We start from the raw sequence: 17,595 nt of genomic DNA, 5'->3' as shown, positions 1-17,595 counted from the left end.
GATTCCCCACATGGGTGCAATGTGTAAAGTCCATTTCTGGTGTCCCCAGCCGTGATGTTGCTGGAATATTGCTAAAAGCGGCGTAAAACCAAACTCACTCATTCACCGTATCTGACCGTATTTCAGGACGTGTCAGTTTGGTGCAGCAGGAGCCCGAACTGATACAGCTCTAAGATGCTAACCACTTCTGTGAAAACCACGAACCCAGGTATGGTGCAGACAAAGCTACAGGCATATACAGAACGCACCGGGATTCGAACTCAAGGCTGGTTTTCTTACGCCAAAGATAGGCAACTCCGATCAATGAAATCTGTGCCTTTCACGACTACCGTAATGCATGACGGGATCGGGTGATTGGGATCTCTGTCTTGGTGCATGTCATCACGTCCCAGAGGCGCAGATCGGTGCTCATGATGTCAATCACTATAGTTTGGCATGAAATGCATGTGGACCCGTTTTTTTTGTAAATATCTCTTCATCCAATGACCCAATCGATCTCAAACTGCGCAAGAGGATGTTTTGTCAGACAACCTAATCACATTGTAAATCACCGATTTTATGCATTTGTATTAAAGAATCTGTCTATGAACAGCAGACCGCAGACTGCTTGCAGAGGGAGGGAGCCAATGACCTGTAACAGCGGCAGTGTTTGGTCATAAAGGTCAACGTTCGTCAATGTAGGTCAGCTATGCACGTTGAAGTTTTTTTCGTCATTGAGCGCAAATGTTGTTGAGTATGGCAATAAGCATAAAATAAGAGAAACAATCCCAAACAGAGAGGAAGAAGACGTGCTGTGACCTTGACAAACCTGTCAATAAGTGTAACCGACCATTAACAAAAACATATCATAGCAAAGACAGTTTAGAAGGGCAACCAACCATTAACACATCCACGGAAAGCATGGCCCCGCTAATTATAACACCCAGCGCAAAGTAATCACCTGTGTTAGTAATCAGGAAAATACAAAAGCTGATTATGAGACCATCGATTACTGGAACATGGTGTTGTATTGACGGATTGTATTGTACTAATGATATTGTATTCGTGGATTTTCTGCGAGTGAAATCGCTTGGTTACAGATCCTAGGATTGTCACGTCTCTCTGCCATCCAGCCGTAACATCCCAACCAACACCGTTGTTCCGACACATATCTGTCAAAGATACCTACTGCTACATACCTTCCTCGACCAGACATCCTCTATAGGCACGATCCGGACGTTGAGACAGAAATAATCCCCCCCTCGAGGAATCCGGTCAGAGCGTGCCGTTATTTCCCGCATATTGCATGAGCACGTGTCACGAGCGGCTGCCCGATGTGCTATTGACCACACGTCAATCACTTACGGGGATATATTTCATGTAACGGTACAAGTATAAATATTGTTTCCTTACGACTTTTTACCTTTAAGCATGTAGCCGCGTGCTTCATCACGGTCATCTACAAAAGCATTTCCTTTTGATTCAGTTAAATGTCATAGACTTAGGAAAGGAACGTGCCTGTTTATATACTAGCGCAAAAAAGTAACCGTGCATAATATAAAATTGCATATAATATAAGTTATGTGAAAAGTCATAAAAATCAACCTGAATAACCAATGTAGCAAAGCACTTTGCATGAAATTTGACTTCATGTCAGCAAGACAACCAAATTCGGTTGACCCATCTAAGGAATCGATTCCAGACTGTCAATTCAACTACCCGGACCATTCCTTGCTTACGTCCAATCAGTTCCAGGACTTTACCGAACCGACTGAGGAGCACAGTATCCGGCGCGGACGGCCTGTAATACGTTCAAACGTTACCGACAGACACGTCTTGCCTACAGGAGACAAGATTCAGATGTGTTTTGTTCACTGACGAGTCGAAATTACATCCGAACAGCTCAGATGGCAGGTCAAGGGTGCACAGACGGCGTGGTGAACGGTGGGCGTGGGCAGTTTGCGTAGACATTTGCGTCAAGTCTAGAATCAGCAATTGACGTTAGTTGAATTGGGACAAGCGTTGGTTGAGACATGGAACAACCAGTGTCCAACTTTCTTCAATCGCTTAGCGTCGTCTATACGTCTCCGTTGCCAAACCTGCATCAACACTAATGGTGAATTTGTGAACTGACATATGACACCATATCTCACCAAGTGTGTGTCAAATCCTACAGATTTCGATATTATCCTGTTAACAGTTAGACAGTGGTGAAGGAAACTCCACAAGTCATGATTATAACGGTATTCGTGACAAATGTGTCCACAGAGAAGGGTGGGGGTGGGGGTGGGATGGTTATATAGTATTGAGTTTCGCATCCACGGGCGGTGGGGTAGCCTAGTAGTTAAAGCGTTGGCTCGTCACGCCGAGGACCCGGGTTCGAATCCCCACTTGGGCACATTGTGTGAAGCCCACTTCTGGTGTCCCCCCGCCGTGATATTGCTGGAATATTGCTAAAAGCGGCGTAAAACCATACTCACTCACTCACTCCATAGTCGTACAGTGCTACTCATTGCAGACCAACCCAAATCACATAAAGCTTGTATTTCCTGTACATAGTTATTTTATGAGCCGAATTAATTTCCGAGGTTAATCTTTTCGAAGATACCGTTCTGGCGAGCAACTCATTTCTTTAGTACCCTGTGCTTCCTTCTCATTGATATATTACAAAAGTGACGGTTGGAGTGGTTGTGAAACCGAAATATGATTTCGACTCGACTGCCCGCTATGACGGCGATGAGATTACATATTTAAGTAGTTTTATTAGACTAACTTGAGGTGGAGAACGGTTTGCCGATATATGCACATCCCATGTTCATCTACATAACATACTTAAAGTCCAGAAACCATTTACGATTCAAATTTGACAATCAGTGTTCGGGCCAAGTTACACAGTGGTAGTTTCTACTGCATTCATTGATGTCAAGCTGCCTCTGTTTCTGTCATTACTGTAGGTTTATTCCTTATCGACAGAATGGCTCCGTTTCACTTTATAAGTGGTAACACACGTGAAGCTATCTTGCTAATCAATATTCGCGATATTTCGTGATTTATCTTAAAGTGGAGAGGGTCGTTGATCAATGTCAGTCGCAACTACCGTCTGTCTGTCCGTCCGCTCATCTGTCTGTGTCCCTCCGTCTGTTTGTCTGTTCGTCCGTTCATCTGTCTGTGTCCCTCCGTCTGTTTGTCTGTTCATCTGTCTGTGTCTGTCCCTCCGTCTATTTGTCTGTCCGATCGTTCATCTGTCTGTGTCTGTCTCTCCGTATGTTTGTCAGTCTGTCTGTTCGCCTGTCCGTCCGTCAGTTTGTTTCTGTCCATCTGCCCGTCTGTCCAATTGTCTTTGCCTGTCCGCCCATTTGTGTGTCTATCCGTGCGTCCGTTTGTGTCCGCCCGTCTGTCTGTGCCTGTCCGTCCGTCTGTGTCTGTCTGTGTCTGTTGCTCCGCCTGTTTGTCTATCCGTCCGGCTGTTTGTCTGTTCGTCTGTCAAGTGTCACCTAGTCCACAGTCAAAACCAGTAATACCTGTAAATGCATAGCGCCGCCTCTGGGGAATATTTCAAGTTACCATGGAAACCAGGAAACAAGGGTTTTTGATTGTATTGAAGAACTAGTAAATGGTGGGTTTTATAAAGTGTGTTTGATGACAGATATCCCCACGTGAAGCCATACACGGTGACCTTTGGGATTCAAATCAGAATGAATCAGTTTCCATACTAGGATCATGAATAAACATCACCGAGCACCGCATCGATGTCGCCTGTACAAATGGTGTAAAGATTGCCGTTACTGGCAGCACAGAGCAAATATGCTCTTCCGCATCTGTGGCATGTTAAATCAACACTGCAGAGTGCGGGATGATTGTATAGGTTCAACGTGAGTGAGTGAGTGAGTGAACATTCTAAATATCAAATATAGAGAGTATTAGTCGTGTATGTTTGGGTGAATGAGTGAATGGCTGTCTGCTTTTGTCTGTGTTTCCATATACCTTAACAAACCAGGTCACGCCTGCTGCCATGCTACTGTTTCAGATTGGCCCATGATACAGTGGGTGTGGCTCGTGTTACGTTAATTGGTTCAGTGATGACCTTAACAAACCAGGCCACGCCTATCCCCGTGCTACTGTTTCAGATTGGCCCATGATACAGTGGGTGTGGCTCGTGTTACGTTAATTGGTTCAGTGATGACCTTAACAAACCAGGTCACGCCTGCTGCCATGCTACTGTTTCAGATTGGCCCATGATACAGTGGGTGTGGCTCGTGTTACGTTAATTGGTTCAGTGATGACCTTAACAAACCAGGTCACGCCTGCTGCCATGCTACTGTTTCAGATTGGCCCATGATACAGTGGGTGTGGCTCGTGTTACGTTAATTGGTTCAGTGATGACCTTAACAAACCAGGTCACGCCTGCTGCCATGCTACTGTTTCAGATTGGCCCATGATACAGTGGGTGTGGCTCGTGTTACGTTAATTGGTTCAGTGGTCGCCTGACCTGTAACAAACCAGGTCACGCCTGCTGCCATGCTACTGTTTCAGATTGGCCCATGATACAGTGGGTGTGGCTCGTGTTACGTTAATTGGTTCAGTGATGACCTTAACAAACCAGGTCACGCCTGCTGCCATGCTACTGTTTCAGATTGGCCCATGATACAGTGGGTGTGGCTCGTGTTACGTTAATTGGTTCAGTGATGACCTTAACAAACCAGGTCACGCCTGCTGCCTACTGTTTCAGCTACTGTTTCAGATTGGCCCATGATACAGGTGGGTGTGGCTCGTGTTACGTTAATTGGTTCAGTGATGACCTTAACAAACCAGGTCACGCCTGCTGCCATGCTACTGTTTCAGATTGGCCCATGATACAGTGGGTGTGGCTCGTGTTACGTTAATTGGTTCAGTGATGACCTTAACAAACCAGGTCACGCCTGCTGCCATGCTACTGTTTCAGATTGGCCCATGATACAGTGGGTGTGGCTCGTGTTACGTTAATTGGTTCAGTGATGACCTTAACAAACCAGGTCACGCCTGCTGCCATGCTACTGTTTCAGATTGGCCCATGATACAGTGGGTGTGGCTCGTGTTACGTTAATTGGTTCAGTGATGACCTTAACAAACCAGGTCACGCCTGCTGCCATGCTACTGTTTCAGATTGGCCCATGATACAGTGGGTGTGGCTCGTGTTACGTTAATTGGTTCAGTGATGACCTTAACAAACCAGGTCACGCCTGCTGCCATGCTACTGTTTCAGATTGGCCCATGATACAGTGGGTGTGGCTCGTGTTACGTTAATTGGTTCAGTGATGACCTTAACAAACCAGGTCACGCCTGCTGCCATGCTACTGTTTCAGATTGGCCCATGATACAGTGGGGTGTGGCTCGTGTTACGTTAATTGGTTCAGTGATGACCTTAACAAACCAGGCCACGCCTGCTGCCATGCTACTGTTTCAGATTGGCCCATGATACAGTGGGTGTGGCTCGTGTTACGTTAATTGGTTCAGTGATGACCTTAACAAACCAGGCCACGCCTGCTGCCATGCTACTGTTTCAGATTGGCCCATGATACAGTGGGTGTGGCTCGTGTTACGTTAATTGGTTCAGTGATGACCTTAACAAACCAGGCCACGCCTGCTGCCATGCTACTGTTTCAGATTGGCCCATGATACAGTGGGTGTGGCTCGTGTTACGTTAATTGGTTCAGTGATGACCTTAACAAACCAGGCCACGCCTATCCCCGTGCTACTGTTTCAGATTGGCCCATGATACAGTGGGTGTGGCTCGTGTTACGTTAATTGGTTCAGTGATGACCTTAACAAACCAGGCCACGCCTATCCCCGTGCTACTGTTTCAGATTGGCCCATGATACAGTGGGTGTGGCTCGTGTTACGTTAATTGGTTCAGTGATGACCTTAACAAACCAGGTCACGCCTACTGCCATGCTACTGTTTCAGATTGGCCCATGATACAGTGGGTGTGGCTCGTGTTACGTTAATTGGTTCAGTGATGACCTTAACAAACCAGGTCACGCCTACTGCCATGCTGCTGTTTCAGATTGGCCCATGATACAGTGGGTGTGGCTCGTGTTACGTTAATTGGTTCAGTGATGACCTTAACAAACCAGGTCACGCCTACTGCCATGCTACTGTTTCAGATTGGCCCATGATACAGTGGGTGTGGCTCGTGTTACGTTAATTGGTTCAGTGATGGCCTTAAGAAAGAAATTAATACGCAACCATACGACCCTTGCCGTGTTTAAAGTATACAATTTGCCAAACAAAAACAAATGTAGCGATTTCTCAAACGATATGGTCATGAAGGACAACCATGTTCTATGTATAGTCAACTTCCATGACTTGCCTGATAACTGTGTCAGTATCTACACCGACACATCGCACTCATTGCTATAAAAAAATTGTTGACTATCCATAGAAATTGGTTTTGCTTCATCATTACAAAAAAATGTAACATCAAAGAAGATGTAGTCATGAAGCCATTTACCGATCAGCAGTTGAGTACAATGCCAGTATTTTTTTTAAAATTTAATGTTTTAATTTTAAATGAATAATTTAATAAAGACATGTATTTACTAACAGTCTGTTCACCATAATCACTTTCAAAGAAATCCGACTCCGAGTTTGCAGAACTACGCGCATCGATAGATGTCTTTGTTTTAGTGATAATATCAACGCAGTGTTTTGAGCTTGCGATACGATAGTTCAATGTTCAAAGAGTACTTGTCAACTCGTGTCAAGTGTAAATGTAACGCTCAATTTGAAAAATACCTTTTAAAATATGGTGAATTTACTCAGACGTATGGAACATGGTATCTAATTTTTCTACCAGCTGGCTAGCTGTAAATGTAGACCGTCCGTCAGAAACCTAGCCCGTCTCGGGCCGTCGGACGGGCCTTATTCCATACAACGGTGATAGGTTAAATATTGTTACTGTTAGATAATGTTATAACGTTAGATCTTGTACTTGTCAATGCGGCAGAAGTTCTGCCGACAGGAGTAAGAGATTAAAGAATGACAATGTTTGTACTACGATGTGACGTTTCCTTACAGATCCATACACCGCCGTCAAGTGACGTGACGTAAGGAAGAACGGTAGGGCTATATACATCTTACTGGGGACCAAACAAAAACAACACAGTTTATCCTTGGAAGAGAAACAACAACGATAATGGTTAACATAATTAACAACATAATAGAGCCAACTATACATGGCTGGATACCAATAAACATTGCTGATAGGATCAATTAGAGACGATAGATAGATTGTAGGGTTGTTCCGTTGATGAGATTTCTTTGTTTCTGTTGATTTAAAGATTGTGCCAGCCGGTTTGATCAGCCTGATGGTGTTCATTTGCTGAAGTCACGATCTGGTTATTGGTTTCAAACAGATGCACATTGTCCCACGTGATGGTATCATTCGCTCAGTCACATGTGATCTCAGATGGCTGATTGACTTGCCGGGAGATTCATGTTCGTTTATCACAGCTGATTTTGTGGACAGTACCTCGCGGTTTTGCTTTGATTTGTACTTGTCAATGACTCTTCTCCCCCTAAAACCCCTACTGAAAGCCTAGTTTCAGGACGTCTCCTTTAAAAGAGCAATAATCAATGTACAATGTCCGCTCTCCACCAGCTGCATTCGGAGTAGATCGTAGTCCAGATCAATCGGTGTCCTTCTTCCCTCCAGTTGATGCTTCGGTTGACGTCGAATGTTTCGTCATACACAACGTCCAATGTTCCGACGCCATCGTTGACTGCATGCAACAGCAGCGATCTTCCCACGAAGATGTTTATCCAGCAATTAGCACTGATACCGTATTGGCAAGACGAGAATAGCCGCCATGTTTGCCCTGACCAGCTCGACACCTCGGGGAAGTAGCTACGTGTTTGTGCAAAAAAGCAAACATCAATCTTTGGTTGTTGGTTAAAAATAACCACTTTTTCGATACATGAGAGTAAAACACATCACACAGAATCTTGAGACTAGTACTCAATGGGACCTGAGACAAGGAAGCTTTTAATAGCTAAGTGAATTGTTTTATTGTTTTGATTGATTTCTACCGCGAGAAGACTGTTCAAAGGGGACCATGGCACTGTTGTACAAAGCGACCTTAGTACTAAGGTCACCATAACTCCCATACCTTAACATAGACTTAAGGTAGTCTTAGTGTTAATGCTGTTTTGTGCAACTGTGCCCAGATCTGTTCCTGTATGCCATGTAAACAGTTCAGGATTTCCTCAACCAACAAGGGACTGCGACATGGATTTTACGTCCAATGGTTTTTGAAGATATGTCTTACTCCAGACCAAACAATAAAAACAAAATATAAATTATTATGACTTGCGTGTATCAGTAATGTTTATTCTTTATTGACTTTTGTATAAATCTGTGGAGGCCAGGTAGATGTCGTTGTGTATGATGTGTACAACTGAGTGTTGTTACTGTCGTTGGGGCGAGGCGTTCACAAGAGCTTGCTTCGACATTAGGATGTATATTTCTGTATATCTGTGTTTGTTTGACATTTAACGCCCAAATTGTATAGCTATATGACGGCGGTCTGTAAATTATCGACCAGACAATCCAGTGATCAACAGCATGCGCATCTATCTACTCAATTAGGATACGATGGCATGTGTCAAGAGAATAAGCAAGCCTGACCACCCGATCCCGTTAGTGGCCTCTTACGACAAGCATGTACATTGCATCTATCATACGGTTTGTATATACTTTTTATGTTGTATAAATGTTATCATTATTTATGTACGTCTTGTGCTGCAGTTTTGCAGCCTGAGTGAATAAAGTTTAGTTCAGTTCAGTTACTGAAGATCAATTGTAACACGCCTGCGATACCTGGATCCTCTCGGGGTTGGTACAAGCTGTTGCTGAGACTAGAATCTCGAAAGGTAATAATATCTGGTATTATGTCGTTAATTGTGTAGGAGTCAATAAGACAAGCCATTTGATGACTGAGGTCCGTCTAGTGTACACGTTGAAGGTGATGTAATACTGGAATTGCGCATGACTCACGTCGATCTCCGGATTGTCGGCCGCTAGGTGGCCAACGGGAGCAGTGAGACGCATAATGCCTCTCAAAAACCTCGCCTAATGTGTTAGGATTAGTGGAAGCAGTAGGTGCTGATTGAGCCTTACGATGGGGAGACAGAGAGAGTGGGGATTATCGTGTCACATGAGTTTATGTTATGGGTAATGGAGGGAGATTGACCTTCTAGTTTCATGTGAGAACGGTAACATGGATTATCTCGCTTACAACTGGATGTGAAACGAACGCATCAGAAGACGACATTCAACGTCTGAACATATGGGTCATATTGACTAACTACTGACTTATACCGAGGGAGCTGTTCCCTACCCTTCAGGCACATTGTAATAAACAATTTTTCTTCTTTCTCCTTCTACATAAACACCGACAAACAACAAAATTTCTGAATGGATGTCTGTTAAAGCAGTCCGCTGTTGTGAACTCCACGAATCATCAAACGGCGTAAAACTATAGTCCGCCTGTTGAACATCCGCTGTTGTGTCATCCACGAATCATCACAGAAGCGGCGTAAAACTATAGTCATTTCCTCGCCGTACCTTGAACATCCTCCTGTCGAATAGTGAATAGAACGCAAATTCCAACACGTCGTATGTATCGAACATTGATACAGAGTGCCAACTGTGACATCCCTTCTGTCGATTAGTGAATAGAACGCCAATTCCAATACGTCGTATGTATCGAACATTGATACAGAGTGCCAACTGTGACATCCCTTCTGTCGATTAGTGAATAGAACGCCAATTCCAATACGTCGTATGTATCGAACATTGATACAGAGTGCCAACTGTGACATCCCTTCTGTCGATTAGTGAATAGAACGCCAATTCCAACACGTCGTATGTATCGAACATTGATACAGAGTGACATCCCGTCTGTCGATTAGTGAATAGAACGCCAAATCAAACATGTCGTATGTATCGAACATTGATACAGAGTGCCATTTGTGACATCCCGTCTGTCGATTAGTGAATAGAACGCCAATTCCAACACGTCGTATGTATCGAACATTGATACAGAGTGCCAACTGTGTCATTCCTTCTGTCGAACATTGAAATCCACTCCTAACTCTGAACACTCGAACACTGAGATAAGGAGATAAGTATAATATCCCTCGTGTCGAATATAACAGACAAAATGCCAACCCCGACAAATCGGACAGTTGACTGTTAGAATCACAACTCTACCATATCATTTTGTCGACTACTGAGAAATTGATCTCTCTCGATCTCGCTACAAAGGTAGACACAGCTGTACAATCCCTTACGTCGACTATTGAGAGACGATCCTAAGTATACAATTCCTTACGTCGACTATTGAAAGACGATCCTAAGTATACAATCCCTTACGTCGACTACTGAGAGACGATCCTATGAATACAATTCCTTACGTCGACTATTGAGAGACGATCCTATGAATACAATCCCTTACGTCGACTACTGAGAGACGATCCTAAATATACAATCCCTTACGTCGACTATTGAGAGACGAATCCCTTACGTCGACTATTGAGAGACGATTCTAAACATACAATCCCTTACGTCGACTATTGAGAGACAGTCCTAAATATACAATCACTTACGTCGACTATTGAGAGACGATCCTAAATATACAATCCCTTACGCCGACTATTGAGAGACAGTCCTAAATATACAATTCCTTACGTCGAGTATTGAGAGACAGTCCTAAATATACAATTCCTTACGTCGACTATTGAAAGACAGTTCTAAATATTCAATCCCTTACGCCGACTATTGAGAGACAGCCCTAAATATATAATTCCTTACGTCGACTATTGAAAGACAGTTCTAAATATTCAATCCCTTACGTCGACTATTGAGAGACAGTCCTAAATATACAATCCCCTATGTCGACGATTGAGATAACACCTATCTCGACAGTCCAATTAACTATTCCACCTGTCGAGCAAGTCGACATGTTCGAACTGCCGTGAAGAGCGCCATCTGGCGTGATCTGTGAATACAACTATTTACAACATCACGATCTACTCGCGTGTTGCATAAAAGATAACTCCATCGCCTGATACATATATAATCATGTGTGCCAATGATGAACACATAACGCACATGATTACATTACCACGTGGACACAGTCACTGGTTACAACTACAGCAGCGGTAGGGACGGTAACGACAGCGGCTTGTTCGTCACCGACTTGACAGAAAGTGACGGTAGTGTACTGTACACCGGTCACGAAAACAACGGTAAAAACACCGACGGTGACATTGGTAACAGCAACGACGGTGACGGTAGTGTAGTGTGCATTGGTAACATCATCGGCGGTGACGGTAGTGTATTGTACATTGGTAACTGCAGCGACGGTGACGGTAGTGTATTGCACATTGGTAACAGCAGCGACGGCGGTAACAGCGACGGTAACAACATTGTGGGTAAGGGGTGACGTCCATCCTCGTCAGATGTGTACACAGAAGCATTTTGCAACCATCGCCCCGACACTGGCCAGCGAGCACCTGCCATGTGAACTGATGTGTTTCGATAAATCTTACACAATTTCATCCCTGCATATTCTCCCCTAAAGTATGAGAATATGTGTTATACACGACGCATGTTTAAAGAGGATATGACACAACAAGGTTATATCTTTATGTTTAAAGAGGATATGACACAACAAGGTTATGTATTTATGTTTAAAGAGGATTTTATGTTTAAAGAGGATATGACACAACAAGGTTATATCTTTATGTTTAAAGAGGATATGACACAAGGTTATGTCTTTATGTTTAAAGAGGATATGACACAACAAGGTTATGTCTTTATGTTTAAAGAGGATATGACACAACAAGGTTATGTCTTTATGTTTAAAGAGGATATGACACAAGGTTATGTCTTTAGGTTTAAAGAGGATATGACACAACAAGGTTATATCTTTATGTTTAAAGAGGATATGACACAAGGTTATGTCTTTATGTTTAAAGAGGATATGACACAACAAGGTTATGTCTTTATGTTTAAAGAGGATATGACACAACAAGGTTATATCTTTATGTTTAAAGAGGATATGACACAAGATTATATCTTTATGTTTAAAGAGGATATGACACAACAAGGTTATATCTTTCTGTTTAAAGAGGATATGACACAAGGTTGTCTTTATGTTTAAAGAGGATATGACACAACAAGGTTATGTCATTATGTTTAAAGAGGATATGACACAAGGTTATGTCTTTATGTTTAACGAGGATATTACACAACAAGGTTATATCTTTATGTTTAAAGAGGATATGACACAAGGTTATATTTTTATGTTTAAAGAGGATATGACACAACAAGGTTATATCTTTATGTTTAAAGAGGATATGACACAAGGTTATGTCTTTATGTTTAAAGAGGATATGACACAACAAGGTTATGTCTTTATGTTTAAAGAGGATATGACACAACAAGGTTATATCTTTATGTTTAAAGAGGATATGACACAACAAGGTTATGTCTTTATGTTTAAAGAGGATATGACACAACAAGGTTTAATGTTTAAAGAGGATATGACACAACAAGGTTATGTCTTTATGTTTAAAGAGGATATGACACAACAAGGTTATATCTTTATGTTTAAAGAGGATATGACACAACAAGGTTATGTCTTTATGTTTAAAGAGGATATGACACAACAAGGTTATGTCTTTATGTTTAAAGAGGATATGACACAACAAGGTTATGTCTTTATGTTTAAAGAGGATATGACACAACAAGGTTATATCTTTATGTTTAAAGAGGATATGACACAACAAGGTTATATCTTTATGTTTAAAGAGGATATGACACAACAAGGTTTATGTTTAAAGAGGATATGACACAACAAGGTTATGTCTTTATGTTTAAAGAGGATATGACACAACAAGGTTATATCTTTAGGTTTAAAGAGGATATGACACAACAAGGTTATATCTTTATGTTTAAAGAGGATATGACACAACAAGGTTATGTCTTTATGTTTAAAGAGGATATGACACAACAAGGTTATGTCTTTATGTTTAACGAGGATATGACACAACAAGGTTATATCTTTATGTTTAAAGAGGATATGACAAAACAAGGTTCTGTATTTATGTTTAAAGAGGATATGACACAACAAGGTTATGTCTGTGGAAGTATAGTGCCAGTCCTAGTATATGTCTGTGAATGTCAAGAATTGAAGGACACGTGTCGTGAGTACGTGAGTTTAGTTTTACGCCGCACTCAGCAGTATTCCAGGTAAATGGCAGCGCTCTGTAAATAATCGAGTCTGGACCAGCCAATTCAGTGATCAACAGCTTGAGCATCGGTCTAGGCATTTGGGATGAGATGACATGGGTCAACCAAGTCAGCGAGCCTGACCACCCGATCCCGTTAGTCGCCTCTTACGACGACAAGCATGGGTTACTGAAGATCAATAATTATTCTAACCCGGATCTTCAGGGATCGACGGGTCAAAGCATTGATCTAAATAAGTTCTTTACGAGACACAGTGTTGCGTTGACACCCACACGAATGTACACAGACACACAAGCTTGTGGACGTGGTGTGCGAGCTGTCTAAGGCGCCAGGCTAGTGATCCAGAGAGCTTGGGGGTGCAGGGATCGAGCCCACCTGTGACAGGGTGTAAACACCTTGGAGTCAAATTTGTGTGCAGTCTCTTTCGGTGTTGTCACGACCCCTAGTGTACAGTACACAACCATGTGCACTTAAAGGAAACCACGAATCCGTTAGTATATGACCAGATGGTGGCCACATGATTACGTGCAAACACCTAGTTGCATGTACAGCAACGTACTGTAAAACCTGGACAAAGTACTGTGACTATGTGTCCCAGTCCACCCAGCTGTGAATGGGTACCTATTATAAGGATGGGAAACACCACACTAACTCGATGCGCCTAGTGCCTGCAAGAGTTGTACGGTCCCAGGGAGTTGAGATTGATAATACAATGTGCCATTTGAGATTGACATCAAATGATCGAAAAACAAAAGCGCCTTTAAGCGGTTGATCTGGACATTGGTGCTATACAAATACATATAAATATACGTAGTATGACCAGAAAATTATTGAGAATTTTAGGAATATGTTTAATTGGATTTCTAGTATAAGCAACCTTGACCAGCTATCAAGTGCTTGGTTTCATTCAAGAGAGACAACTCCGTTAGTCCTTTTTCATTAGTTTGTGAAGAGTTATGCCCCTTTGTTTACTTTCTAGCAGACGACATTTTCAGTGATCCTCAGTATGGATGATTTAGAGAAGAGGAAGTTGATTTTAGAGTATTATAACAAGGACATCAGATCAGCTAAAGTGATTTCAAGTAGAACAGGCATCCCTTTGTCCACTGTTTATCGCGTTTTGAAAAATATTGCAAATGGATATGGCATTGAGCACCAGGGAGGCGCAGGTAGGCCCAGAAAATTGACTGTCGGTGACAGGAGGCGGCTTGGTATTCTTGTTTCTAAAAACAAACGAAGGAATTTAGAAGACTTAAGGCTGGATATGATTGATAGAATAACTATGGCTGTCTGTAAGGAGACAATTAGAACTGAGCTGCATGCAATGGGTTGGCAGAAAAGTCGAGGAATTCCATCACCGATCATGAAGCCTGAAGAAAAGGAGCGAAGGTTGAACTGGTGCTTACAGCATAGACATTTTAACGGGGACAATGTGATTTTCTCAGATGGAAGTTCTGTGTGGCTGTTTCCTAATACACTGAAATTCTGGACCAAACAAACTGAAAAACCTTTGTATCAGCACCCAAAGTACAGTCCGAAATTTAACGTGTGGGTGGCATATCTGTGTTAGGGGCAACGCCCCTCTGTGTATTTGAAGGGAATATGAACAGTGAGCGGTACACAGATATTCTCGATGGACATTTACTTCCATCTGCTCACGTGTTCTATGGACATTTTTGGATTTTCCAGCAGGACAACGACCCAAAACATCGTTCAAAGCATTCACAGGCCTGGTTTCGGACCCAAAAATATGACATTTTTAGATTGGCCAAGCTATAGCCCCAACCTAAATCCAATAAAAAATGTTTGGGGACTTATGAAGGAAAGTGTCAATAAAAAAAATCTGACATATATTGCCGAAATAAAAGAAGAGGTGGTCCGATATTGGGACAGCATGGACCACAACTTTCTAACTTCTTTGATGAGTAGTATGCCCCGCCGCATTGAAGCCTGCATTGTCCCTGGTGACTTGGCAAATACTAACTGTTCGCCTGTCTTTGAATCTGGAGTTATGTTCTGCTAATATTCACATTAATACGTGAGTAATGAGTGAAAAAACAATAAAAAAAATTAACATCTTTAAATTCTCAATAATTTCTGGTTGTACTGTAATATAATATTATTATTAATATAATAAGCTCAAGCACAAAAACTGGCGAGTGTTTCGAGCACCTGCCCGTACAGTGTTGACGTCACACATGATCACCAGCTTTAAGACATATTATCCCATATGATGAGAGGCAAGTAAATAGAGCTTACACAACACAGGTAACCAGCCGCTAATTTCCGCCGTGCGTGTTCTCACCTTGATTAAGTATGACAAATACAGAGGCACGCCAATGTGCGCGCGTGTTTGTAGGTCTGTGTACATGTGTGCTTGTACATGTGTGTACATGTGTGTATAGGTGTGTCTTTGCGCGTGTGCTTCTGTATACACATGTTTATCTGTGCTAGTGTGTAAAACAATCACATCACGCAGAGATGCCAACCCTAATTTGAGTCTAAGTGTAATACTGCAGGTCAAAAAGTGTAATTTGGACCTAAAAAGTGTAATACTTAAAACACTTACATCGTGGAAGGTGATACCTTTATAAAAATTACTTTTAAAAAGGTTTTTTCACATGAATAGGAAAGATTCTAGACAGAAATACACGTGACCAATCATTATGCAGTTCCATACATCAAAATACACAAAATACTTTAATTCCTTACAAGTTAATTTGAATGAGCGCATTGCTAAGAGTAAGCGATTCCTATCGGTGTAAGGCCATTTCTGAACCCCTGCACTAGTGCGTTACGAAAAATATTCCCTGTGAAATTATATCCACTTTATTGATTTTCGCAAAACGGGTAGAAAAGCGTATTTTTCACAGATTAAGTGTAATGGCGTAATTTAATGGTCAAAATCGTAATAATTACGCCCAAAGCGTAAGGGTTGGCATCTCTGCATTACGGCTGCATATAAACACTCGATCCAGACAAACCGATGATTGAAAGAATGAGCATCAACACAAAAGGGCATGGAACACGGACTAACTCTATCAGGACTAACAGAAGTACAAGAAGTCGACTTACTCAATTTAATATGACTTACAGTCAGAGTTTGTGAGTAAGTGAGTTTAGGTTTACGCCGCTTTTAGCAATATTCCAGTAATACCAAGGACACCAAAATGGGCTTCACACATTGTACCCATGGGGAGTCGAACCCAGGTGTTCGGTAAGACGAGCGAACGCTTTAACCACTAGACTGCCCCTCAAAACTCCAAACCTTGGCACCTTATCAGGCGGGAGACACCAAAATGGGCTTCACACATTGTACCCATGGGGAGTCGAACCCAGGTGTTAGGTAAGACGAGCGAACGCTTTAACCACTAGACTGCCCCTCAAAACTCCAAACCTTGGCACCTTATCAGGCGGGAGACACCAAAATGGGCTTCACACATTGTACCCATGGGGAGTCGAACCCAGGTCTTCGGTATGACGAGCGAACGCTTTAACCACTAGGCTTCTCCTCAAAACTCCAGACTGGGGCACCTTATCAGCTTGATAGAGTTGAGTCTATCAAATCATATACTTTTTCTGAGTCAAAAAATGTAATGCTTACCCATATGGCTGCACCAGGCGCCCATTGCATAGAATTTCCCCTCTTCGTGAAACAATACCAAATCCTTACTAGAACCGAGCTTGGCGTGAACCCGGCGACACTTCACTTTATTTATTTCTGAATACCGCCCCAGAAGTCTCCAGGGCGGGGAGTCTCCCCCCGTGGCTACACGTGAAGTGGAGTCCGATGGTAGAGTCTGTTTCTCCGAGGAATCACTCTGACGGGCACTATCAGAAGTCGAGCCACTTTTCACTCCATTGTTAGAATTCATTGTCGTCTGCTGCCCATTCATCGCCTGCTCCCACCGAGTTGTCGTCTGCTCCATTCTCGCGTGCCGGTCAGGTGCGCAGGTCTGAACGCGTCGGCTGACTCGAGAATAGTGATCATCCCTCTGTTAGATATTTTAGCCGGAAATGGATTGTCGACGTTACTTTGGTCGGTCGGTGCTGTTTCTAGGAGACGGGTTGGTCTAGCGCTTGTTACCAAGGGTACGGTATTTTATATTGATCGCGAGAGTCGCTGCCATGCTGGTGCGGAGTAGCGGATAATTAAGGCAATTAGGCCAATGAAGTATCGATTTGTGGTAATCTCGATTAATTAGTTCGCAACTACGATAAACTGTCTAAATACCCCTCTCAGTGACAGACAGCAGGATGTGCCGGCAAGTGGGTCTACATCCACCCCCGAGGGCCTCCGTACCACGAATGTTCACATG

The 17,595-nt window shown here is 42.7% G+C and overlaps 1 protein-coding gene across 1 annotated transcript in view; it reads right to left on the bottom strand.

The window, feature by feature from the left end:
* LOC124263498 (Rieske domain-containing protein-like) overlaps positions 1-17,326 on the bottom strand; it is a 28,197-nt gene extending 10,871 nt beyond the window's left edge. Inside the window, exon 1 of the mRNA XM_046698155.1 lies at positions 16,881-17,326. Within this exon, the coding sequence (XP_046554111.1) occupies positions 16,881-17,205 (325 nt within the window). The 5' untranslated portion in view covers positions 17,206-17,326. The remainder of the gene's footprint in view (positions 1-16,880) is intronic.
* Between the last annotated feature and the right edge of the window lie 269 nt (positions 17,327-17,595).

This window comes from Haliotis rubra, unplaced genomic scaffold (genome assembly GCF_003918875.1).
Source record: "Haliotis rubra isolate DU_JTF1 unplaced genomic scaffold, ASM391887v1 Scf886, whole genome shotgun sequence".
Lineage (NCBI taxonomy): Eukaryota > Metazoa > Mollusca > Gastropoda > Lepetellida > Haliotidae > Haliotis > Haliotis rubra.
Note: the sequence above shows the minus strand (reverse complement) of the source record. Positions and strands in the feature narration are given on the sequence as shown.